Genomic DNA, 27,768 nt, shown 5'->3' with positions numbered 1-27,768 from the left:
TAAAACCAGCTTCACTACTATTTTTCACCTGCTGCTCCAGTATTAGGTTTAAGCACTTATGTCTTTCAAGAAAATAATTTTATTTTCCGGAAGTTAATCGCCAATTCCCTCAATAAACGCGAGGGAAAAAAAAATTCCTCTGCTCTGTGAAAGCATAAAAGGCAAAGAAAGGGAGATGTTATAATGTGGTATGCTTTGTTACCTCCAATACACCATGATCCTCCACGCTTCACAAAACCCTTGGTTAGAAGCCTATCATGCAGCTCAGAGTTGGAGCACGTTGGTACAGAAACCTTAAAGCTGGACTAACTTTCCCCTAACGCTGAAAGAATAATGAAACAACCCATTTTTTTTTAACCTTTAGCTCAGCTATTAAACACGGAAACAGGCATTAAGACAAATGTCTGGAAGTTTGATCTACTAACAATATAAATTAAAATATAAAGTTCGCTATTTCATTACTAATGACTCACTGGGGAAATATGTACCTTCTGATTTTTTTTTTTTTTTTAACTTTGCGCCTTGAATAATCACAAATAAAGAAATCCAAAATGAGTGCATAAATGGGCCTAAACCCTTTCCAATGTTTAAAATACTGGATTATTTCATTATTCCCATTGGAATGAGGCATAACAAAGACTGGAAGACTCCCTCGCTCCTCTCCTTGAAAGGCCAAGCAGTACACCATGATGTCAAAGGCAAAGGATGAGTACCACGGGGCAGAGTGTGGACACATTAAAGAAGCACAACTCCACGGCAGATCCCTACAGCCACTCATAAAAGCTGGCTCCAACAACAGACCTGAGACATAATGAATGGGTCTCCTCCTACGCACGCCTCTGAGCTCACTCTGGGGAGGGGCAGCGGTGCAAGGACAAGGATTGCCTCCGGGAGACAATCTTTCCCATCCCAAACTTTGTGGGACACACCCCTATCTCCAGTCATGGTATGGGTGGAAGAATTTTTTCCATGCGCTCACAGACCGCTCTGTTCCAACAAGTTTGGTACATTCTTCCTCCATCTACTCCTGAAAGGTGCCAAGAACCTGTAAAGCAAGTTGAGATTTTTAGCAGTGCTCTAGAGGTACCCAGAGCCTGACAAGATTTGGTGTTCAGAAAACCACCGCAAGCAGAGAAGTGTTACACAGGGCAAACGATCTTGATCATTTAATAACAGTTTACTGTAGTAAACTTCAATATACCCACATTTTCAACCACTCCTCCACTCGTTTTATGAAACAGTCACTTAGTAAGAAAACTCTTGACACAGAGCCACAAAACAGAAACTCCTCCTTGAAATTTTCATGCAGCAACTCACCACTCAATTATTCCTCTTCCTTCTGCTTCTCACTAAATTTTAACACTGAAAATGGCATGGAGCTAAGAGGCAACTTTTTGGCCTAAATTCTATATTTGGTCTTCTCTGTCCCCTCTTCCCCCACAGCTTAATGCTTTAAGCTCTTAATTGAAGTTTATACGGGTAGGGTGACACTCCCAGGCAATACAGATGTATACTTGGAGGTCTGACAGCAATATCTTCCACCAAGCAATGCACCACATTAAGTAGCTGCAACCTTTTTTAAAAGCGTTTTGATGCCTGTAGCAATCATGGATATTGCTGGATTGAATTTTCAACCCGGGGCACCTTTTAGGCTCTTTAGGCTCCACAGCGCCTTTTTTTTTTTTTTTTTTTTTTTTTAATCTGAAGAATTATTTAGTGGCCAGATTTTCCCGTGTGCCTGTACCCACGCACTCATTCTGCAATCTCTCTGAAAAGGCGTCTAAGTAAGATCTTAAATCAGCACTGGAGTGCTTAGAATTAGTATGTAGTAACAGATTTAGGCAATAAAATGTTGAGCTACTGAAGCTTATTATTTTCATCCTTAAAATCTATTCATGTAAGTGCAGCCACCTTCTAATTCAGAGCAAAGGATTTGAGATTTAAATGTAGGTTCACTTGAAGTGAATTTAACACACAAAAAGTGACAGGAATTGGAATATGGCTCTTTTGTGAATTGAAGAAAAAGAAACGAAAGAATAGAAGCAGCAAACAAATTACAAGACCTGTCAACCTTGTTAGATACCGTGTTGAGAGCAGTAGAGATGAATGGGGACTTCCCACTTCTATGCCTATCACAAACAAATGAAAATATATGCATGGTTTTGAATAAGGTATTTAGGAAGTGACAGATAAGTCTTGGGAAGGCAAGTTTGCTTTCCCTGCTGTGAACATAACGTATCTCAGTAACACTACTTCCTTTCAAATTCCTTAGGACAACGCAATTTTCATTTATTTTGACTGTTCACTCTGTGTTGACAATCTGAATTGGTAACTTCCGATAAACCTACTGTAGGAAGCAGTCTTAAGTGTGACAGCTCAAGCTTTAAAGAATTAGTATCTTCAAAACTATACATCTCTTAACAAACATATCTTGGTCTTAGAATCTCAAACAACAAGCACCATTCCTCTCAAGCAGGATACTATTTTTATTTTTTGAATTGTTCCATTCCTGTAAGTAGGAAAAGAAGACCCTACTATTTGCTCACTATTGTCAAGTAAGCTGAAAAGTATAGGAACGTAAAATTAGAGCTCTAACAAAACTGACATAAGCTTCAGAAATCATTCCACATCATTTGAAGTTTCCTGCTTCACTAAGTTTTATTGTTCTCTAGTTTAGTTAATCTTCTGATATGTAAAGGTCATTGTTCCATGTATTTTGAAGGTTTATACTTATGCAGGAATGTAGGAGAATGGTTGGGTAGGTAACTCCAAAATCAATCCCATTAGTGTAGAAAAAAGAATAGATGCCAAAACTCCTCTCTTACAAAGATAAGATGTAAATGCTCTACAGAAAGTGAAAACAGCTCCTGAGGGAATTGTTAGGAACTGGGCAAAAGAGCAATGCAAACGTTTCGTTAGTCAAGTAGAAACTTGAAGAAAGAGAACTGGGAGTGCTTGTGAGAACAGAACAGCACTGCCAGCATGGTGCAGTCATAGAGAAAGCCCACTGCTAGTTCACTGACCTTGCATGCTGATGTAATGTTACTAAAAGAAAAGGAAATAGATAAAAATCTGTACATATAAAGTATATCCCATTTATTCCTTAAAGGATTTAGTAAATTCCACAAGTCTTAAGAAACATAAAGATAAGCTAGCTACTCATGAAGGGCAAAGTGCTGTCAGTTTTCAAGCCAACTTCACTGATTTTAGCAAGGACTTCAAGGGGAGCAGTGTTTAATAACATCTCTTGCTGCTCTAAAAAAAAAAAAAAAAAAAAAAGAGAGAGCTACCTAAACGGTACCCACAATTTAACCTTCCTCCCTTCAGAAAATTGTTCTCAAGAAAACACCTCAAAATGAAGAAGGAAAACCAATTTACTTGTCTCTTTCTCAGCTTGTTAGTTAAGATTGAATTCTCCATACATCGCAATTATGTTCTGAATGCATTAAGTATGACTGATAGTCAAGAAAAAAATAGCAGGATGTATTAATGATCCACCTCAATTTCTTTTAATTTTTAAAAAATTTTAATGTAATTTAACAAAATATGAAAATGTTAAAGAGCGTTCAGATAGAAGAGAAAAATAGAATGATAAATATATCACAGTTTCTTTAACCCGAATATTTTTCTTTAAAATAAATTCCACTTTCAACCTTCATTTACAATCTCATTTGCACAGAGTTGCCAATCCTGATTAGCCCGGATGAACTCCCTAAACATGAAGGTGAAGTCTCCCAGACAGCGATATAGCAGGAGATTAGAACACCTGCAGACATCCACTGTGCCTCAAGAGACTTTCTTTTTACTTGGAATTACCCTCAAATGAATACCTTCAAACATAAACGTACAAAAGAAAGGACCTCACAATCCTTGGTTACACAGAGACCTCACATTTTAAAGACTGAAGAAATGCATGCTGTTTCAGACTAAAAGCTAAGAAACAAGGAAGTCCCTCCAGCTTTCAAAAACCAAAGGGAGAAAAGCATAATTTTTACCAAAGTGTCAAGACATTTATAATAGGATAACTAGTCATGAGTGATGTTACAGTAGGCAAGGGAAAGAAATATTTGTTCAGCCCATCAGTTCAATGCATAATTCTCCATGAAGGCCCAAAACACAACAATGTGAAAAGCCACGGTTTATTTAAAAAACAAAGCATAACAAAACAAAACTGATAATTTCATTGATACTATCCATATTATGAGACTGATCACAGATGAAACTCATGTCATGAAAGTAAGTAACAAATGCCTTAATAAAGGAGGATTTTCACACCCAGCAAATCATCGCATGCCATCTATTCCTGTTGATTATGGCATTTATTTGGTCAAGTATTCACAAGTTAAAACTCTGTTTAATCACAGAGTCTAGCCTGTTATAAAGCATTATGTCTTAAGACTTTATTTGATCAGAAGACAAGCTTAGACTAGTTCTTGCAACTTTGAGAAATTGCAATCAACCGTTTCTCAACATCTGATAGGAAGGAAGCAGAAGGAATGCATTTTAAAATGTGTATGGTTTGATCAATGATATACAGGCAGTGTTTCAACAGCTGCAATTGTTAAAAATGAAGGGGTATTCCCTGTATGTATAGAAGAGACTATGGCACGTATCACACCTCATGCGGTAAAAAAAAAATGTCAATCATCTTTTTAATGCATTCATCAAAACAAGGTGCATAACCGAGACGAAAAATAACTTATCTTTAGTTATTGAACTCGTACTGTGAATTAACTATGGCCTAAATTAACTTATTGGTTTAGATGAGAAAATAATATTTCCAGATCAACTGGAAATGCCTGAGCCTAGCTACACAGACACCTGATGAAAGAGGACTGGTTTGCTTCTGAGATGGTAGCACTCTCATCTCCCCATAGCCCAAGCTCAGATGCTTCCCCTACATTTAGCAGGAATGAACCCTAAACCTTAATTCAAACTAGCCTGACTTTAATGAAACCCAAGATTTAGACCAAACTTTGCACCAAGAGGAAGTGTTCCTTTCATTAGGTGGAAGGAAGAAATAGAGGTAAACACTAAAATCAAAAAAATTGAAAAAGAGTTCACATCAAACAGAAGCAAGCTGGACAATGGGGAAGGAAAGACAGCTAAAAAAGGGTGTGAGATGGCTGGGAAGACACTAAACTGATCAAGGATGCTCTGCCGGTCTAGGAAGAGACACAATAACAATAAGGAGAGATCACCACTAAAAGTGACTGCCCAAGAAAGTGCTGGAAAGAGGGGGGAGTTTGAAGAACTAGAAAAATGCAAGGGTAAAGGAGGGATAATGTACTCGCCAGGAACAGCATTTAGATAAGAGACACTGTAGTTAAATCTGTTAATCGTACGCCTGCCATTTTATCAATTTGGAGGCTAAAGGTGCAAGATATAATGGATGCTGGGCTTGGAGCCAAATCACAGCTCCTGCTGTTGAAAAGCCAATAGGGGTGATTTTATTTTTTAAAACACTGGTAGGTAAATACACTGTTTTCCAAATATCAACTGCACATCTCCATTACAATTTCTCCAATAAAATACACAATAATCCAAATGAGCATTACCACTGGTTTGTATTAAGGATAGCCTGGAGGTAATAGTTAAATGCAGTATCAAAGAAACACACTGAATTCCTCTGCTATAGGCAGGGAGATAAGTGTGGCTGGCTGGGTAATGCGGAAAAGTGAGGGAAGTGTGAGAAGAGAACAAACGTGTACCATGTGTGGCCAAAAATGACAGCTTGAGACGGGACCAGAGTCCAGAGGCTTCAGAGAAGGGCTCAGTGCAATAGGCCCTGCCCAAAGCTTTCCCAGTTTTAAAGCCACTGAATTCACCTCCCAAAAGACTGGGCAGATTAGGAAACAGTTCATTCACTTCACAGTGATACATGGAAATCTCAGGCTGCTCACACTGGCAGGCTGCTGGAAAAACACGAGACAGTGACTTCCCACACCTGCGTCTAATACGAATCTCCATTTATTTAATAAAATAGGATTCTTATGAGGAACTAGATTAGATAATGGGCTTCAGAGACATTTGCCTATACGCTTCTGCTTCAGATCTGCCACTGAATAGCAGTGACAGAAAATTAGTACCAACTGATGCTGGTTCAACGGATTACTGGAAATGCGCTGATACCCTCAGTTTGTTCTCAGTGGGTAAGTTACTCTGATATAAAATTCACGTCCACAGTTGGAACTAATTTAAAGAATATTTTTTAAGCACAGAATATTCCAAGCCCTGAAAAAATTATGTTAACTCTCTTGTTAAAAGACAGTCAGCCTAGGTCAGATTCAGAAACCTTCTCTTTCCCATCGCTGTCATGCCGACCTACCTGTCTAATGGGGTTACACACAGGGGAGTTTTGTTTTTTATTTTTAAACAGGCACTTAAAGTCTTCATCCCTGCAGGCATGTGCTGTCTGGGAGAAGGAGAGCAACAGCAGCGGAAGGGGCTCTGCAGCTACAATTTCTTCATACAGCACAGGAACACACGACACCCCAAACAGCATCACATCTGAAAAAGGCCAGAGTCCCCCAAGCTCTTTGGTGCACGAGGTGAGGACTTGACCCACCTTAGAGGATTTCCTTTCAAAACACACTGTGTCTGCCATATGGGGGATTTACTCATTTGTGCCGCCCTGATTTCTTATTCATAGTCATTGTGCCCCTAAAATATTGTTGCCAACAACAACAAAAAAAAAGAAAAAAAAAAGAGAGACCAAAAAAAGTCCTCTCTCATTTTCAGCCTCACCCTCTATGTATGATCACAAGAGATTCTCTGACCCATGAACTAACTGCTCTTTTTGATAAAACCATCTGGTGGAAAAGCTAAATAAAGCATTGTCTAAAATCAACAACAAAAAGACAGGGGAAAAAATAAAATGAAATCTTACCGTGCTTTTAGAGACCTTTAAGTGTTACAAATTACATTAATTTGACAAAAAGTATCTGGGGAACTTATACACTTCCATATTTATTTTTTTTAAAAAGGAGAAAAACCCAGATATCCCAATTGCATAATTAAACTTCTATGAAGAAAGAGGACTCGTGGATCTGTAGCTGCGATAGGACATTCAAGCATCTGTAAGATTCACAGACCTCTGACACAGGTCTTGTGCCTTTTCTCTGAGGCCTTTGAATTCCCCATGGGGGGAAACCTGTACACAAGTTTTCTTTACTGCTACCCTAATTATTCCCATGCTAACACGGTGGCATTCCAGTTTATCAGACATAATTTAGATTTTCTTTCACATCCCAGTTTGGGCTGTCAGATACGTCCCTTCCCTTACCAAAAGCAGCGAATCCAAAAAAGCCCAAAGCAGTGGCAGTGCCACACCACAGCTAATTCACCTCAGGAGCAGGCAAGTACAACACTGAAAGCATTTTAACACGACACCACTGTAAAAATTTTAACCCAACAAGGGGTTTTTTTGTTGTTTGGTGGGTGAAGGGGGAGGGGAGGCGGGTTATTTTGGTTTTCTTCTGTAATCTAGAGAGAAACATCAGTCTTGGCTAAGACTAATTTTTATCTTGAACGCAGTCTCTATTTACAGACAGTCCCCTAAGCAAGACAGGTAATAAATATTCTTTACCTATAAATGACAAGAGCTGGGGAGTTTTTATGCCCTTCAAAAAACATGCAATAAGGGGATCCTGGCTGTGATGGGGAAGAGTTTTAGTCTTAAGTTCTAGCCAATAATTCAAAGCCAACACTCATTTTCTGAAGTTGTCTTTCATTGCCAAATGTAAGATTCTAATTTAAAATGACTTGTTTTGCGTCTTTGTTTATGTTCAACTCTCTAAACTGAAAGAAATCCAACAATATTTAAGGCTCCCCGGTCAATTTTGCGTTAACTTCACTTTCAGCTTCTCATGAATAGGGCTGTATTACAACAAATTAATTTTAAATGAACAGTCTTTCTTGGAAACGTTTCTGCTACATTTTGTGAACAAAAAGTTGTTTTAAACAAGATTACACCTCTGACAGGATTACACCTGACACAAATGCAATCTTTTACTTGAATGAATTGTGATTTTCAAAACTGCAGGCTTTCAGAGCATATTACGCGACATTATTTGCTATCCATGACACCTCTCAAAGTCTCAGGGCTTTTTTTCCCCTCTTTGTTTCACATGTAACATGTAGAGAGTTCCCCCAGTCCTACTGGAGGATTAAAAACGCATAATGCGACTGTTAAAACAAAAAGCTTCAATGAGAAACCGTTTTCTTCATGTTCAAGGGTGCTTTAAGCAGTTTACAGTCTTGATGATCTGCTGTTTACAGCCCATGCAGGCTACGAGATGTTAAACAATATTCTTACTGTATTCTTACTTTCTCAAAACCAACCCACATGTTTTAATTCTAGCACGCACCGTATAAAATTATACTGAAAGCATAGTAAGAAAGTTGTAAAAAACCAAATGTGATCCAGACAGACATACGTATAATTAGATATCAAAAGGGTTATTCTTAGTGTTGCAAAGCATTTCTCGTTTATGTATTTATTTATTTATAAGCCTAGAAAAGCCTTGGAAAGCTACCAACTGTTTTTATTGAAAACTAAATAGGAAGCATACTTAGGAGCGCGCAGGGATTTGCCACGTTGAAACATGAAAATGATCAGACGTTTCTCTGTGATACATCAGTAGAAAATAAAAGAATTCAGACCACTGTGGCTGAGGTTAAAGGGAATTCAGCGTAACTCAGTTTCCCCAGGAGCCAGAAGAGAGATCTGTAGCATGACAAATAGCTAAGGAAGAGTATGTAAGAAGCTGTAACTCAGCGTTGGTGACAGTTGTTTAATTAACACTTTCTTCTGGCTTCTTACTGTGTAAATTATTTTATACAAATTATACTCACCTACAAACCAGCATGTGAGCAGAAACAGCTATAAAAAAAAGTTTACAATAAAAGTACCATATCTTGCATTAATACATTTTCCTCCTAAACCTGGTCATAGAACTATTATCAGTCACTTGGAGTACCGCTGGGTCTTTTTTGGTTTGTTTTTTGTTTCTTTTTTTTTTTTTTTTTTTTTTTTTGTTAATACTCAAAGACATCCAGAAAGGTGCAAAGCCCAGATCAGAGTGACTGCTGTGCCCTGGAGATGATACATGTCAAAGTTCCTCTGTATTCCCACAGTGAAACTTCACTCCAAATCCAGCAAGATGAGCCCCGTGCTGAAACCACTAAAAACTAACAATGTTTCTTCTTCCAGCATTCTGAAAATGGCCAAAAATCAATGACATCCAGAACCTATTTTTTCTTATCAGCTAATCAAACTAAAAGATGCTGCCATCCGTCCGGAAGAGAATAAGTGGTGGAACATTTGCAAGTCACACAATAGTGGAAGTAATCTGCAAAACTGACTAGCATGCACAGAGAAAATATAAATACATGTATAGCTATAGATATATAGTGATGTAAATGTATCCCCTCCATCACTTGGTTATCTTTTCTTTTCTTTTTTTTTTTTTTTTTTTGGTAAAATGGTACGAGATCACTGATGATAACTCAACAATCTTCACAAACATCATCGAAAATTCACAAATACCAAGAAAGGAAAGAAAGAACCTGAGAAGCCTAAGAAGAAATGAAAAAATAAAACCTAATGTATCCTCTTCAACTTGTAAGAAATATTTCAAACAAAACTAGAAAAAAAAGAGAAGTTTTAGTGCAAAGACAATGTTAAGAAAAGGGGGATGCTAACAGAAACCAAAAAAAAAAAAAGAGGAACTAATTTCTCATAAATTTCTAGTGCTGCACAACAACAAAAATCCATGTGATTTTGATCCCCATACTTGAAGGCAAAACATCCTGGATGATGGTTTCTTTTCACCAGTAGTAAAACAGCATCTTCAGCATGTAAAATAATACCAACTTCCCCCCCCCCTTTTTTTTTAAAACTATCTGGTTAATCAGTATTTAGATTCTTTCCTACAGCAATTAAAACATTATTTACGCCCTGCAATCTCACACCTGATGTCTTCTTCCTGAAGAGAAATGTTTCGAATGCTTGACCTCAGTTTTCACTAATGAAACATGTTTTGGTCTGTGCACTTGGTTTACGTGAAAGAGCCTCAAGATTCCTCTGCTCGGGGAGACAAAAATATTTTTAAAACCATTTTACAAAACCTTCCCATCCTATCCACTTTAGACTGGTCTAAAGGAAGTAGATTACAAGTAAACTCCTCCTCTCAAAACAGTCCCGCTTTTCATCTGTAAGATTCTTTCAAAATATATTCAGAAAATATAAAATTAGCAGTTTTAACCTCAAGTAAACAGCGAGGTTTGTGGGTGAGTGAAGGATAACTCAAAAGAATCACAGCACCTTTCACGTCCGTGTTATTCCTTCTGCTTTATTTCAAAATAATAGAACAAAAATAGCTATGTCCTTATTTATTACCTATGGTCTGATTATTTCCATTTGCAAATAATTTGCCATATTTTTGGCTGAGGAATACGCAGATTCAGCACAAAAAGGAACCCTATACTTTGCTTGCAAGAAAGAAAACTAGGCTGTACTGTTTTTAAAACATTCCAGCTACAATAATATAATTATTATTAATCTGAAGAAATGATATGAAGTTAACGACCTCCGAGAGGCTACAATTTTAAACCTTTTTCCTACCCTAGGGAGACGGAGGATCAGCGTTCCAATTCAAGCCCCAAGCCTGTGCCAACATATTTTATAAGCTAAATCCAGGCTTGGGAGACAGGCTGCGTATTTTTCAGCGACTAAACCAGTATAAATCACAAAGTGCCAACACACTATGAGGTTAATGTTGTGTTTTACTAAAGTAAGCAATTTCTATCACCATTTAAAAATGAGACAAGCAAAATTCAGGCAGACAAAATCTCATGCATCAAAGATTAATTTTTCAAGTACTGAGTGTAGGCTTTGGCTACCGAGAGAAGGCATTAGAGTGGGAGCAGCAGCAACCGCTGCAGTTAAAGGAGCATAAACATCTCCCTTATAACCCCTTCTCCTTGTCAGCTGACCGTAGCGATCAGAATCTGGTTTCTTTTTCTGCTACACATTGGACTTCTTATTTTTTTCTATTATTATTTGAGTAAAAATGACCAACTACATCCAAGTATGAAGGAAAGAAAATATATTAGCCTTAAGGGGCACAACGCCCTGCTGCAGCGCCAACATGCCTGAGGAATGACTATACGCCACCAGTGTGGAAAGGCGTATTCCGGTGCAAATTATTTTTCACCAAATTAGGAGACATTTTAAATAGCGCCTTACACATAAATGAAGCATTAGGAAAGTGTTTACCCCTTGTAACTTACTCTCTGTTTCACCAAGGGGGTATCCAGAGGATAAACCCCAGCATGTCAGATGCTGACGCCGGGGAACTGCGTGGGCTCCCGTCACCGCCACACTATGCTGGAAACTCAGTTCTGGAACTGCTCTCAGTAACATCAGAATTAGACCTTTGCCGAAATTTTACATGTCCAAAATTACAGAAATAAGGCCAGGGAGGGAAATTCATGGCATCGAGTTTCTACCGCCCACCATTACATCATATTAATACACGCATTATTAAGCCAATGGTGGCCCCAATCACTGAGCACACGGTTCGGTTCTCCTCTTAGATTGTCTGTGCCTGCTCCTGTCTTGGAGTTCAGTGTTCAATGACCAGATTGTAAAAAGCGATGCCCAGAAGAGTAGTATTTAGATTTAGCAGTGAGGATCAATAGTAAAACATTTCCTTAAGCCACAACGCATACATCTGTTAACTGAACAATTTGATGTGAAATGAGGATTTCCAGCAGTACATGCCGCAAGTTAACCACAGCGTGACACTACACAGAGCGCTGACAAATGCGCACTCCAGACCATTCACAAATTAAATTTTAAAGAATCTATCCATTAAAAAATGTATATGAGCTGGGCTCGCATCCAAAGACAAAGACCATATACTCTGGTGGTGGAAGATTCTTCCTGATACATATCCCCACATTTTAACTGGTAGCTACAGCACTTGTCCTTTTCCTACCCAAACTGATGACAGACCCTGAGCAGACTTGGAAGAGAATTAGATGTTTGAACTTGTTTAGCTGAAGTTGATAAATGCATTCCCCGTTATTCCCCGTGAGTCCTAACTTCTCCCTTTGTGTGTATATGTGTGGGGGGGTGCACATAAGGGAAAGATAAGCCATAAAACCTTACAATATATCGTAAAACCCTCTCTAAAATATAAGCAGGTTTTAGGATCGAAGAAGTAATCATTAATATTTCCATTCCAACACATTTACAGCATATGCAATGTATACTATTGTTAACGGTGAATATAGCAGGTCATTAAGATGACTGGAGTCAATTAGAGCGAATTAAAACACAATAAAGACATCACTGCAATTATTTTCAAAATGGTTATAAAATACATAAACGGAGCTTATAAAAAACAGCTTTGAAATTTAGACACAACTCAGAAGAAAAACGCACAAATACGTAGTAGGTGGTTTTGTTAACCATAAAAATCCTTTCCCAAAGATACCTAAACAGCAAAAACATCGCTCAAGAGCAAGGGGTCCTGGACCTTTGATTAATATTAACTTCCTCTACTTCATTTTAAATTTAGTTTTCAATATTTAAACAACGATAAAGATTTAAGAGATACAAAAAAGGGATGGCAAACAGCGGCTGCAGCTCAGCGGTGTTTCAGGAAATACCCAACTAGGGCTTCTTCCAGCTAGATTATTTTTTCCAGTATGTGTCACACAGTTTGGGCACAATGCTGACAATAAAGTGATGCTATTCAGCTATGACAAAGAGTACAAAAACATCCCTCCTGGAAAACTATCATAACATTTATGAAGCTTCAATTATATTAATGTTTTTGTCACCCTATACTTATCAGCAGCCTTTTTCAACTGAAATTTCATCCACTTTCAGTCTATTTACGCATCTGGTGGCACAACTGTTTTCACTTAAATATTTAAAAGCAACTATGAGAGACGACCAAGGACCTTGACCAACAGGGAGGTATTAACCAAGTTAATCTTCTCTAAGCAATCCTCTCTCTTCGCCACACATTCCTCACTTTTAATGCTTTCCTTTGAAATTCCCAGACTTATTTTCCAATTCCCAGACTTACCTTTTTCCAGAAGGAACAGGAAGGCAGCAAACTGAACAATCATGAAAAGATAATGTTCTGTACATCAGAACCACGTAGAAGAAAGCATCTCTCTGACTCTCACATGTCAGAAATTTAGAATAATTTGTAACAAAATTCATGTATTATTAAAATCAAGCAAGGTTTTAAAAGAAAGTAAGCAAACAGAGTTCTTTGGGGAATCCTGGAAATTCGGACAATATTCTTGAATATTATTGCCCCATTTTTCCAATTGATCAGTTTTGCAGTATGGAGCAGAGTTTTGGAGTTCCATTTCTGCATAATCAACCTTTTAATTACAGCTCTGTAAGCGATCTCCAAGCAAATACGGAGAGATTTAAAATCCCTACCTTTACAGCCTTACTTTAAAATAATACCCTCCAAATATTCATCTTCTAAATCCAGAAAATTATGTCTATATAATGGAAGCACACTTTTTAGTCTCTACTTTTTAATCTCCGCTTTTTAATCTGATTAAACAAATTTAAAGGATGATTCCTCCTACTGCGTTTAATACTAGCACTCCTCCTAACTACTTATTTCACAGCAGGAATTGTCTTCGAGAGCACGCTCACATTATTACTCCACATTGATCTACACAGTGATTTTGGATGAGAAGACTATGCCTTATATAGTATTTCCTAAAGGGCATTGCTTAACGTACTAGAAATATCAAGCAAACAGAGAAATTTATCCTAAATATTATATCTTTATTAACAACATAAAACAATCTATTAGAAACTGCCTAGCATTACCACCGAGGTACCTCCACTGAAAGTCCACCTTTCAGATGGTTTGCTCTATCCCATATTAGAGGCTGTAAGATTTTATTTTCCCAGGTTTAGGGGTTTTATTATCAAACATTTCTCAGGAAAAGAAAGAAATTATTACTAGACATATAAACAATAGAAAAAAGTTAGTTTGGTGGTCCTTTCCTGCCAAGGTCAGGTACCAATTCCTTGCATTGGATGCTGTCACCACATCTTCAATTGGTTTGAAGCCCGTTAAATACCCTGAAGAACAGGACTGTATTTTTTAATATGTTCCGACAGGGTCTTTTTTTTTTTATGGTGAACCTCTGCAGGCAGATAACAAGCCACGAGGCTGTTACGGACCCTTGGTTCCAGCCATAAACACAATTTACATTCAGACCATTTTCTGCCAGTAGAGCCAACTGAGACTATTAATCAAATGAGAAAGAAAACAAGCATTTGTAGAGCTTTAAACAGATACTGTTCATCTGTTATTTAAAGCATGACGGTATCAGGGTACTGCTCAATGTTTGAAGACCAGTTGTACAATATTTAGAATGAACTTTTCTTTAAAAGGAACAACAATATGAAGTACAGAAGCTAAATAATTGATGATCGGTCTGGGAGAGCATTAAAGGCAAGTATCTCAGAGCAAAAAGCACTGCCTTTTCCAGCCCTCCAAAGCACTATGAAGATGTGGGCGCCTGCATAGGTGTTTGCTGAAAAACAACAATAGATGACATCAACCAAATTATGTATTCAGCAAATAACTCACTTGGCATTTGGGGGGGCTTTGTGTAGGCTTTTGCAGCACAGAAGGCAGATGGTGATTACACTGACTTCTGTAAAACTGTACTGAACATTACATTAACTGGCAATTAGAAAACTCAATTTGATTTCACTTCTATTTTCATACCGACTATTTTTTGGCATTCAAAACTATAGATCTTGAAAAGTTCATAAAGCAACATCTCTAGGCTATACACATGCTAATGTTGGTCTGTTCACGCTATTAGGATAAAAAGATGAGGAAAAAATGAACTATTTTATGTATTCTCTCCCTGAACATTTACTGTTACTTGTGTATTTCAGAAACTAATTCTCTGACTCAGATGCAACAAGAACAAATCACAGAAAGCTAGTCTGTACCCTAAATCTTTGCATTTTTCAGTCAGACATTATTTTTCCATTTTTCCTTTGTGAAGAAATCGTTTATCAGGCCTGATCTTATTTAACCTAAGTAAATACAGCAAAGTATTCATAAAAATGCAATAGGTCATAAAGGAGATTGCCAGAGTGGTTTTTATTTACCAACTACCAGCTTCCTAACAAAGCATACCTTCCCTTCAAACACCAAATTTAACTCCAGCTTCCTCCAAGCTGTCTACAAAACAAAGCAATACGTTGCGTGATCTTTGAATACTAAACCGTCTTTAATATGGAGTCCTCAGCTTAAGCCCAAGTCCTGCATCACAGGGCACACGTGCAGGCTGCTCCGGCCCAGAGCAGCTTTGCTGATTTCAGCAAACTGCTTCCAAGCAACGCATTTCAGGATCAAGAACTAGAGACGGGAAAATCCCAGGGGTAGGAAACGCGACTATAACATTTTGCAGTTCTGTTAAATAACAAAAAAATAACAATTCCTCATGCTAGGAAATAAGTTTCACATTTACTATCATTATTCATCCAACGACAATCATGAGAAGAGCAGAGGCAAAATAATCACTGCACGACTCAAACTGTTAATGGATTATTGTATTTGGTCTCCTATTTACAAATAGGTAAGTGAAAAGCAAACTCATTGTGAAAGCTGGCGGTTATCCATTCACCTATAACCTTCAACAAATTGCCGACACACAAACTTGCATCACAGCGCATCTGGATGGGGAAGTCATGTTGCTGCTCTCACCAGAAAAATCAGATGTAAAATAGTTTCCACAGTTAAATTGTAAGTACTATTATGACAAAGTGACACAGAATGACAAAGATATCCGGTGGCTCTATAGCTTTTTAAAATATGAAAACAGTCTCTTGATTGTTTGGTAACTTTCAGATGAATGGTCTACAAGGTACAGTAATTTAATGAGCCTACAACTAAAAGCTTCTTAAGGGAAAAGTAAAAGAAAACAACAGTTGGTGAACACAAAAAAAAAACCCTAAGAAATCATGAGTATCTAATTCTGAGCCTCTGCATGCAAACTGTACATTTCCCTCCCTGTGCCTGTCAGTTAATGTATCCTTTCCCCATCTCATGCTGATGCATGATCAAATAGAAATGCACGTGTCTTTGATGCAATTTCAATTTCTAAGAATACTGATTAGGCAGAATATTGACTTTTCTCTGTGTCTGGTTACAGGCTTTATTTCCAACTGCAAGTGATAACGGGTTTTCTCATTGTTTTGTTTTGTTAGTCCTACATAAAGACTAAAACAAAAAAAATTTCCTATAGTCTTCAAACAGGATCCCGTTCTACAAACCTAACTTAAGCAAGACCCATTTATCTGCTATAAAATTTAAAGAGAGGCCACACCTCAGACTTGACCCTTTCTCTTTCTAGCACAGTTCAGTGCTCGTTGCTTTGGTACCCTGTGTTTAATTTCTCTCATTAAAATACATGGGACGAGTCATGCACCTATGCATGAGCAGTTTTTCTGTCCCTTCCAAGACATTTTTTTTTTTAAAGGGGAAGAACTAAACATCAAAAATCCCCAGTAGAGTAAATTACAACGTGTTATCAAACAATCCTTTCAGTTTTATAGGAATCTTGTGAAAATTTTGGCCGTATACAAACTCAGCATTACTACCGCATTGAATCTTCCCCAACAATTTCGCTGACCTCTAGGCAAATTAACCTTCCATAAATAACCATTAACGTGTGGTAAAACTATGTATAAAACATAGCAAAGCCAACAAATGACTGGGAACTCAATCTTTTTCTTTACCTAAGGCATTAATGGCCACAGGAACCTAAAAAGATACCTGCTACTGCAGTAAGCATTTGATTTTACATGAAAAAACGTAGAACAAATTAAGAAAGCAGATCTAAATATATCTGAATGAGCCACGTTCCTAGTGCAAACTGTGTATAAAAAGAAAAGAGATCTTGAATTCTAGTTATATGCTGTTTGTAATGCTGTCTTGCTATTTGTATCATCGTATCTTAATATACTATTCTGTAAGATCCTAACTTGCAGAGATTTCACACTTTTTATTCTTACGTAATAGACTGGCTGACCAATGTGCTGTCAACATGTTAGGTTTTTTTCCCAAGACAAACTCAACATCTATGCAACAAGGTCAAATACCCATCTTCCTATTTTAAATAAGATGGGGATTTTGATGACAATTCCACTTTTAACGTGCAAAAACATTCCAGCTGAGCTGCACTCTGTTGAAAGCTAGTGTGGCAGATGCCTTCACAGTAATTGCCAATCAGCCTCTACGTAGCAGCTGAAAACACAATACATCGCTTTGATCTCCTCGGCTTTCAAACTATTCACAATCAAGGAATCTGCATGAAAAGTATGAAATATGCAACATTTCCAAAAATTGTCTCCATGGAACTTAAATATGATAATGTATATTTTGTTCATACTTCATAAAGCATTTCCAATCCTTTATTATGCATATGAAAGGATATGTTTTAGCTTGCAAAAAATAAACATGAAAGATGCTTTATATTTTAGAGACATCTAGGTTTTCATCGGATAACATAGGTGAAATAATCGTTTAGAAAAGCCTGAATTGCTTTGAGGGGAAGACATTATTACAGAACATGCTTAATTAAGTCCCACTGCTAATTTTGTAAAATGAATACCTTGTTGAATTAGACTAGAGGGAAATAAAGTATGCATACCAGCTCCACGTGCTTAAAACAAAAAGAAAACGCTAAGAGAGGGTTGACTTACATTTTGCAGGTAGGTCATATCCACACGTAATTTTGGCTTGCCCCGTCTCACAGCCACTCAGGTTGCGACATTCAGCAACTAAGCAGGGTCCAGCAGCTCTGTGTATACAGCCATCCACTACAAAAGCAAAGCCAGAAATTTTAATTTATTAAAAGCCAGTCTTCATGTTGCCTTCACACAAATATGCCATCACAAACATTTACTGCTCATTTTTACATTCGCAGCGCAGACCCGCTGATCCATAAGTAGATATCCAAATGCATACAAACATTTTTTCTGCCAGCATTAGTCAATGTGTTTATCCAAAAAATAATATTTAGTCAACTTCTGCTAACCAAAAAAAGCTAGAAAAGGTAAAGGAGAATTCAATTTTCAGTATTAAAAAGGGTCTTATTCAAGGTTCTAAGAAATCCCCTGTTAAATGCCAAACTCTCTTTTACCACACGCCTCTGACGCTTCTACAATTGTGCAGACCATGTAATGTCACCGTCCTATTAATGCCTTATACGAACATTCCAAGGAATAATGCTGGTGGATTTGAAATATAAGAAATACCTTGTTTTGACCTTTTTTCTTTTTTACATTTTAAAATTTTGCATTATTTATGCAATACTTTGGAGTTAATTAAATAATTACTAAAGGTTGCAATTGCAGCTACGTATGCAAGAAAATTAGTAGAGTCCATAGATCTTATAACCCTCGGGGGGCAGCGAAAGAATGGTAACAGCAGCAAAGAATAAAAAAAAAAGGCTGCTGGCACAGCATTTCTGCCCTCTCAACATGCAATCAAAGAAATCATTTACTGTAATTACGGCAAAAAGTTTAAGAAAAAGGAAACAAAAAAAAAGGGAAAATTGTGTGCATGAACATATTAGCTACACTAAGGCCCTAAGTCAGCAGCAACGATGAAGTTCAACTATGAGAAATAATCATCATATAAACTACAATATCAATTCAAAAAAGGTAAAATAAGCTGAAGTATAAAGGCTAAACAAATTACTTATAGAGATAAGAAAGGAAGATTCTGATGCCTGTCATTCAATATTTTCTTTCAGGTTTAACCAGTTCGAAACTAAAGCAGTTCCCAATAGCATTTTTGAAGCAATTAAACCACAAAAGGTTTGAAAAGCCAAGCGGAGATGGGTTTCCAAGAGATGCACATGATCTGTTCATAGCATAACCTGTGTAGCTTTCTACAGGCTCGCATCGCAAGATTTGGGCAATATGAGACTTGGGCACCCAGCACACCTACCTACCATCCACTGCCCACCGGGATGCAGGGAGACCAAATAACTCCCTCACCCAAGATGTTCTTTGAAGCTGGAATGGAAATGGCGATGGGTCTTTCTGCATTAAGAGCACAGTTGGTTTTGCAAGGTGTTAAATATTTCCCTGATGCCACGCATCCCCAAGTGGAGGGGAAGATAACATTGTTATCTGAATGAAGCCGCCTTCTACTAAGTGTTAAAAACTCAATTGCCTTTTTCGAGGTGTTCTATGCCAGCGTTAATATTGAGATGACACAGTAAAATTGTGTAAGCGGTTCCTTGTAATACTCCAATACTCATCCTGGACACAGTGCCATTTATTTTTAAAAAGTCATTTTGAAATACTTTATATTAGACAGATAATTACAGAATCGTGTAATGTTGCACTTTCAATTACAAAACTTTCATATTGGAAAGAATGTGGATGCCAAGCCACCAGCCAGAAGCTCGTTGTGCATTGTCTATGCCAAGACGCCAAGTCTTCTTGCTCTACCTTAGCTGAACTTGTGCTTTTAACTTACCCAAAATCTCTGCTCAACAAGACTGCAAGATTCTAATGCAAGAATAATATTTTGTAACCTCGAGGGGAAAAAAAGAATGCTTGAAATCTATCCTGTGCTCATAATATCCGATTTAATTATTTTAACTTAATTACTAAATGCTTTTCCAAACCAAGCAGGATAAGTAAACCAGTATGTGTTGAAACCTCAAGTATATTTTTATAAGCACCACCACCACAATCTTTACCAACATTAATATTTCCTGAGACATTAACATAAAAACAGCACTGATGCTTAGGACTAGCACTTTCTGCACAATTCTTTACAGAGGAAGAATTCTTTCACCTCATGAGTACTGGACAAGGGCTCAAGTCCATGGCAGTGGATTAACCATTTCCACCCCTGACATCCTTCTGATCTAGGGACAAGTAGGCACTCTCCCTTGAGCAGTGTCTGTACAATGATTTGTTCAGCTACTCTCTTCTCAACCAACTCAGCTGGATAAATCAACCTCTTTTTCCCTAAACTCCATTGATTTTAACCCAAGTCCAGCTCAGAGCACAGCCAAACAACAGAGCCTGCAAAAAGAAACCACCGCCTCTGGCAGGGAAGTGGAAGCACAGATTTGCCACTTCTAAATCTGCAATGTATTAACGTACCCGTTATGTTAACACACCACGTGCCAGATCAGCTATGACGGCCAACACACAGGCTCCCCATCCATAAACCATCTCATGATGGAAGAAGCATGCCCGTAATGCTCATACAGCTATGGTACGGATGGTCTATCACTAGTTTCCTGGAGCTGGTTCCACACAGGTCCATGTCCAGTCTTTAAAATTGAAGCAGCCTCCAGAAATATGAAAACATAATTGAAAAAAACTAAATTCTTAACGGAGGAAAATCAATTCTATCATAACCAATTTTGACATATGACAAGGAAAATGGAAGAGATCTGCCGAAACCAAACAAGTAGACATGCATACTTCTCTTCTAAGGGTGGCATAACAGAAAATGATTGAATGCTCCAGACAGGCATAGACAGAAACATAGACATTAGCATTTGATATACTTCAGTGACTGATGACATAGAAGAATGAAGGAGGGGGGGGACAACCACCAGCAAAAAAAGACCAACCCAAAACCCAAACACCAGACCGCCCACAATTTTCTGAATAATGTCTTTTTTCTACCATACTTTATTAAATACTTGAGCAGAGATGACATCTGATCTACGTACACATTTTCTATTTAATATGATAACTCAATAAATCATGACAGAAATACTCTATGTTTCCAATAACATACACAACCTATGACACAAGTTTGATAATTCTGAAAGCAAAAACCCAAGCAGTAAAATTTCTTGCAAAATACGAGCACCCTGCCTAACATAAAGAAAAAAAATTGGCAAAGGTAGAGTAGATTAGCAAATCTAAATGTGATACTTCAGTCTCTGCTAAAACATGTCTTAGCTGTAGTAATTCAAAAAAACATGGAACGGGCACGCACAAAACATTTACGTGAGATATTTTGTTTTCTCGGAGCGTGCACTGACTAGTAATGTAAGAGTCCAGAGAAGTAAGCATTGTTAACATGGAAACTCTATGGAAATTACAGATAACGGCAACAACCTCACGAGGGAAAAATGATGGCCAAAGATATATTGTTATTGTGGAGTAAGGAGGAAGAGATTTACATGATAATAATGGCATGCTGCCAAATTGCTTTTATAGGAAAGTGAAGAATCTTTGATTTATTGGTTTCAGATACTTCATCTGTATCATCAGTTTGATATACAGATGCTCATCTGCATTTTTCAAACCAGATCTGGAAAATGACAAAACATATCCTACTGTTCCTTCCCTGGAATTTCTTTGTGCAACTGGCTGAAAAACCCAGGCATTTATGGTCGAATCTGACTTGCGTCACGTGACAGTGATAAGGAATTATGCATTATCACTGTTTTCTACAATCAAGGAAAAATGTCATCTTACTTCAAAGCTATCGCTCTGCTTCACAGTATGCCTTTTTTCTACAGGCCACCTCCTGTCCAGGTTTATGGAAATCACATATATGTACTTTGGGTCATTTATATACACAAGTGACCTGCCATTTCACAGCTACGGGAAAGATGTAGGAAAATCCCACAGAAAAAGCTATCAATTGTAACTTACAAGAAATCCCATCTCTGGTTTGCATGATGATTAATTGGCATTTATATGTACTGGTAACACTTGAATGTACTAAAGACAGGGCTGCTAACTGTCCTTATTGATACTGTGCTCCTTGATATGAGTTTCATCCATATAAACCAAGCTATTTCTAAGGATTTTTGACAGCATTAATACTAAATGAGTCCTGCTCGGGGCCACCAGTGAGGTGGCAAACATCCACAGGATGGTCCCTCTTCTCATCTGCATTCCCCTTCCCAAAAAGCAGGCTGCCAGGCTGACGAATGTTCCCCACAATCTGCCTTGAGGCAAAATAAATGCTTTGAGAAAGCACGTAACACTTTTTGCTTTCAGATGACTGCAACAACTTAGGTGGCTCAACTTGTCTTTTGAAGTGTGATCCCCTTATTCACTGTGCCGTGATCCACTGTGCGTGGAGACGCCATACAAATGGGGTTTCTATATTTACTGCTTCACCATGGTTTGGCTGGACGAGCGTGTGAAAGGGGTTTCTTAGTTTTGAAGACCTGGGTAACATGAACTTTATTTTGAGGGCTGAAGAAAGGCTCCAGGAGCCTGCGATTTAGCTCTGTAGTTCAAGTCGTTCATGTTTGCGTAAAGCTATGAAAAGCACTGCTCCAACATTTTTTCATTAAAAACAATATTAGCAATCTCATTGCACGCATCCCTAAGTTTTAGGAGCCACTAGGGACAGCACTTAGTTCTCCCAACTATTCAGCAGAAGCCGTTAATGAAGAAAAACTCTTTTCAAAGCTACTGCAGTCAATGGTATTGGTTGCACACAGAAGTCACCTGAAAATAATTGCTTAAAATACATGGGCAAAATCAAGTGTGAAAATAAAACTCCTAGGCAAAATGACAGTGTACTAAAAAATGTCTTAAACAAAAATACATAAATCTTTGACATCTTTCTCACTGCACACTAAAGGATGCTAAAAGGTTAAATCCTTTCTTATTCGGTTTATCGTAAACAAACTGAATTTGTTCTCCAGAATTAAAGGGTTAAAGTTATATAGTAAAAACTAGATAATTTACTGATGTACAATACAGAATAAATCTATTTCTTATAGAAAATCTCTTAAAATTGCAAATGAAGCAAAAGCGCAGCAAACACAGAATTAAGGGTATCATGGGATGCTGCTTAAAAAAAAATAAATAACCTCAGCAAAACTAGCCTTGTAGTGCAGATGGTAATAAAAAAGGGTAAGGTAATCAAACACCACAGCGAAAAAATACAAATTCCCCTGGGAATAATAAGGCCCAAACTTCTTTTGTGACCTTGTGTGCGAGCCTGAATAAATTGAAGTTACAATGTATACAACATACGCAGATTTATCACGTTACATTTCAAGAATCTATATATTCTTTTTCCATAGTAATTCCTGTTCTCTGGTGCTTTTCCATATTTTCATTTCTCATTTTCACATGGAAATTCAGGAGATTTACTTATCTAAGGAAGTTAACCATGCATGATTTATCTATGAAGCGGTACTGTTCTCCCACATGGCAAATGCCAGGAGTGAATAAAAACAGAAAACTGTCGTTTTATGAGATACTTGGCTAGGGACACACAAGAGGAACTGGTTTGCCCAGACTGTAGCACACCTCTGGTATACATGCCCTCAGTCCTTGTGGACCTTTCAAAAATGTACGTTGCAAGGACGTGTGTGGAAACCAAAAAAAAAAAAAAAAAAGAAAAACAAACAAAACAAAACACCCCCAGACCTTCTCCCCCCACCCCACCCCCCCCCAAAAAAAAAAAAAACAACTCACAAACAAAAGCAACCTCATTCTGCAAAACTGGTAAAGCACCTCGAGGAAGTTCATTGGTATCAAGTGCTGCCAAAGCTGCAACTGCACCTCTGAGACCGATGTCGAGGGGAAATAAATCCTGCCCAGCAAGAGACAACAGCTGCTGGTCTAATGAACAAAGGTGGGGATCTTAAAAAGATTACAACACAGATGCCAGGCGGCCGCCGCTGCTGGAAACAGCAATTTATATTACTGAGATGGCCTCTGCCATTGGGAAGTTTAATGAACTGAAGATTTTTAATCAATGCACTGGTTTATAGGCCTCCAACATAATTAATTTTAAATACTTAGCATTTATACGGTACTTTCCGGCCAAGATCTCAAGGAGTTTTAAGAGCACGATCTGATTTAGCCTTAAAATTCTCCATTCTAAAAACGAAAAGCACACATGAACTATTCATTTTGAGATGGCTATTTCACTGAATTAGGTTCACGATTCATCACAGACAATCTAAATTTATAGTTCCTTAAATAGTCTTATTTTAAGAAACTCTTAGTGCCTACACCTGAGTTAAATCAAGACAAAACGGTGAGTTTAAAGTCTTGATGCTTAAGACACTCATTACCTAATGTGTCAATTCCCATCCTCTGTATAGTGCCTATCTTTATTTAAGAATCAACATTTTGAGATTGCACAAGAGGCCTCACCGCAGCCAAAATTAAAATTCTGGGTCCTCCCAGCTCCAACCACTAACCCATGTTACAGAGTGACTTTAATGAAAATTAATAATAAGATGTAATAATACCATTATTCCAGTACAAACTGCAAGGAACAAACCTACTCATGACAATGGCATGTGCAAGTCTTATTGTAGTCATACATGGGAAACTTGTATTTTAGAATATTGTTTAGCTGAAGTCCTCCAAATTTAGCCAGTTATTGCCTGCTATGGTGAAAAGTGTTGGAAATTAAATTTTAAAGCCAACTGGTGGTTTTAAGAGAAGGCTGCCCTTAATCTGGATGCTGTTCACATGCCAGCACAACAAAAGCAGATGAAAGATCCAACATAATCGATGTGTGTGCTATAAACTGGCAAAAAGACATATGGAAATAAAGAAGTCAACTACGGTTCAAAATAAAGCTCACTTACCCGTGGACCTGTTAAATTTTAAGTGCTCTACATTTATTGCACACAAACAATCACTCTCACTTTGACAAAAACACAAAACAATAGTAAACTCACAAGTTTTGGCAGACTTTTTATTTTAGTCAAATATCTCGGGATATCAGAAACTCATATTAAAAATATATGAAAAGCCAAGAAAAAGTTGTCCTGTCACGTTAGCAATAACGATTGGTAAATTACTTCCATAAACGACTAAGCAATAAAGAAAGCATTTGTTTTATCTCACACTTAGGACGTCATCTTTCTTAGTCTCCAAGTGCTCCAGTCCAATTTTGTAGACAGAGTTATAATGTCAATAGGATTCACACTTTTGTCAGCCCACTCAAGCAGCATAAGGCCTCAGAGAAACACGGGTCTGATAAACCTGTCTGAATGTCACACTTTTGGCAGGAAAAAAAGAACTAGGAAAGGCTCCAATAGTGTTTTCCCAGTTTTTCCCAGTCCAAAACGCTGACATTAAGGCATGTGTGAAGGAACCATTCACTTCCTTTTAATTGTGTTAGTGTTGAGACACCTGACACACCACACTCTTCTACAGATGGAAATGGGACAGCTAAGCCTTAAATACCTCACTGCAGCAAGCAGAAACAAAACGCATGTTGTTGTTTATCGAGAAGCGAAGCGATAAGCTGAAGTCTGGTGAAATTTCAGGCTATTCTACGCTATTAAACCAAACTCAGCTCATGTTCCTCTCAACTTGCTCCCCCAGCTTCCCAAACTGACTATTAAGAAGCTCTAAGTTTTTTTTAACGTGGCATCACCCTGAAGAAATGGGTTTGGTGACTCCAAAATCCTTTCCTCAGCCTCCTGGGTGGGCAGTCACAGGACCTCATTTCCAGCTGGATACTGCACAGATTGGAAGGACAAAAAGGCTTGACAACATTTTATTGCCAGGGTGCCTACTTTGTCCTGGATTTCCATTCATGTTAGTGTGCTATAATTACAGGACTCCCATTCTTCATCAGGAAAACAACTCTGAAGTTGAACTTCATGCATCACAGCTTCTTCTTATGCCCACTAAAAAAATTAAAAGTGTGTGGAACAGATTAAGACCGTGTGAAAAAAATTATAGCTGCGTCCCTCTGAAAAGGCAGGAAATTGGGAGGGTGAGTTACACTCTTTGCACTACCCAGTTTAGGGATACAAATAAAGTTCTAGTCATTAAGCTTTAACCTACCATTTTGGGGTTTGCACCACCTTGACCTTAAATGATGTAAATGTCTAAGGAGATGATATCAGAACTTTTTTGCCCCCACTGTCACAAATTAGGCTCTGCTTAACACTTACTCTTAATTGCACGCAGAGAAGTCAACACCCACCTTCACCTGGACCAAGACACCAGCTGCCTTCAGCCCCTCACTTGCTTCTTTCCTTTAAACAAGCACCTTCGTGCTTCCTCCCTCAAGCACAGGAGAAATTCACAGTAAATACCCCCGTTATTGTTTCTGAAATCTCGCTGAAACTCTCTTTTGCCATGATGGCTATTAAGCTATTGATGACTTCAGGCTATTACCTTCGTATCAATCTCTGTCTTGTGCATAGAACTATGGAGCCTGTTTTTCCTCCTGCACTGTTTGGAAACATTAAGTTAAACTCTGAGAAACAGTAAAAAAACCAAGTATCTAAAAAGATAAAAAATATGTTTGAAAGGGCAATGAAACTCAGGTTTTATTTTAAAAAATGATCTACTAATGTTCTGATGCTGCATGTAAATGAAATAAAGAACACAGAAACGGACAAACTGGTAAAATACACCGTCCATCCGCCTCAGCAACCTATCTCACATGATGGCCAAAGGCAAATGCTTAAAAGAAGAGGTCAAGATCAGAGAAAGAAATTACCAGTGCTTCCACAGAATATTCTTCCAGCCCTTCAGTACCGGCAACTCACAAGCCTGAGCAAGATGTCTTTTCTGTATCACTCTGGACATGCTTTTTCCTTGGGTTTTTTGTGAGCATTTTGTGAGAGCATCTCAGACACATACAAGCATTTGGATTGCTATCTGCCAATTTTATGTAGTCCTCTCTGTAAGGGGGACAGCAGCATTAGCAGGGAAATAAATCCTGCAGATCATGCTGAGTAAAAGCATGCTACTAACCTAGAAAAAGAGAGTGAAAGTAGAAAGACTACTTCAAAGTTTTTAAGAAAGTTTTTTGTTTGGTTGGTTTTTTTGCTCCCATTTACAACACACACAGACAAGCACTTCCTCTCTGTTGTTTGATAAATATTTTGCTTTGGGTTTTTGGTAATGCATCTTTTCCTTCTCTGTGGGTTTCAGCACTTTAGGGCTCCGCATGAAAAGGCAGGAGACTGCAATGGCATGCTCCATTACTTGAAAACGTTTCAAAAATACTAAGTGCATGGGCCAGTCATGTAGATAAATTGTATTAAGCCAGAATAGGTATTTGCATATTTGGAGCACAGTTATTAAGCAGTCATCTCACAGTGATTATACATATTTATTCACTATGATCAGCTAGCAGTTATCAGGCACAGGTCAAGGATTTAGACAGAGCAGGCTACCAAGTAATAATTGTAAAATGACTGCGTAAAAGGGAGCCTTATAACTGTGGTGCATCCTCACAGCCCAACAGGCTGTTAGCCTGCCACTTCTAAGAGTTTTAAAGGTATACTGAAAATAAATTTTTTTGAAACGTTGAAAGTTAACCACTTTTTCCCCACTGAAATGCAAGGGGATGTGATCTAAGACCTTCTCTTCACAGAGACCACAGAAGCAAAGGCATTCTTACATAGGTCTTTGGGGATTTGACGCCTGAAGAGTTCTGTAGCGAAATATGACTTCTAACTAAATATAACTAAACCAGACATGGGAGAACGTGATGTTTCTCTTCAGCTATAGGGTGCACCAAGCCCCAGAACACTATACATCACTGCTAGAATAAAAGAATACATCAAAGCTTTGGAGAAAACCTGGAAGAAGACACTGAGCCTCAGCCAGACGAAGGAGATATACGATGCAAGGTGAATAGCTCCCCTTCCCTGAAAAATCTTGCAAAAGAAAGATGGGCAGGTCTGCCAAGAAAAAAGCTTTTGCGACTTACGACCTCAAAGATTACTTTC

At 38.0% G+C, this 27,768-nt stretch overlaps 1 protein-coding gene across 4 annotated transcripts in view; it reads right to left on the bottom strand.

Moving 5' to 3' along the window:
• Nucleotides 1-27,768, bottom strand: part of MACROD2 (mono-ADP ribosylhydrolase 2) — an 893,215-nt gene that overhangs the window by 604,065 nt on the left and 261,382 nt on the right. For all 4 annotated transcript variants that reach the window (XM_063327858.1, XM_063327857.1, XM_063327859.1 and 1 more), the window contains exon 5: nt 17,786-17,902. In XM_063327858.1, coding sequence (XP_063183928.1) covers nt 17,786-17,902 — 117 coding nt within the window. The remainder of the gene's footprint in view (nt 1-17,785; nt 17,903-27,768) is intronic.

The sequence above is a fragment of the Chroicocephalus ridibundus genome, chromosome 3, assembly GCF_963924245.1.
Source record: "Chroicocephalus ridibundus chromosome 3, bChrRid1.1, whole genome shotgun sequence".
Lineage (NCBI taxonomy): Eukaryota > Metazoa > Chordata > Aves > Charadriiformes > Laridae > Chroicocephalus > Chroicocephalus ridibundus.
Note: the sequence above shows the minus strand (reverse complement) of the source record. Positions and strands in the feature narration are given on the sequence as shown.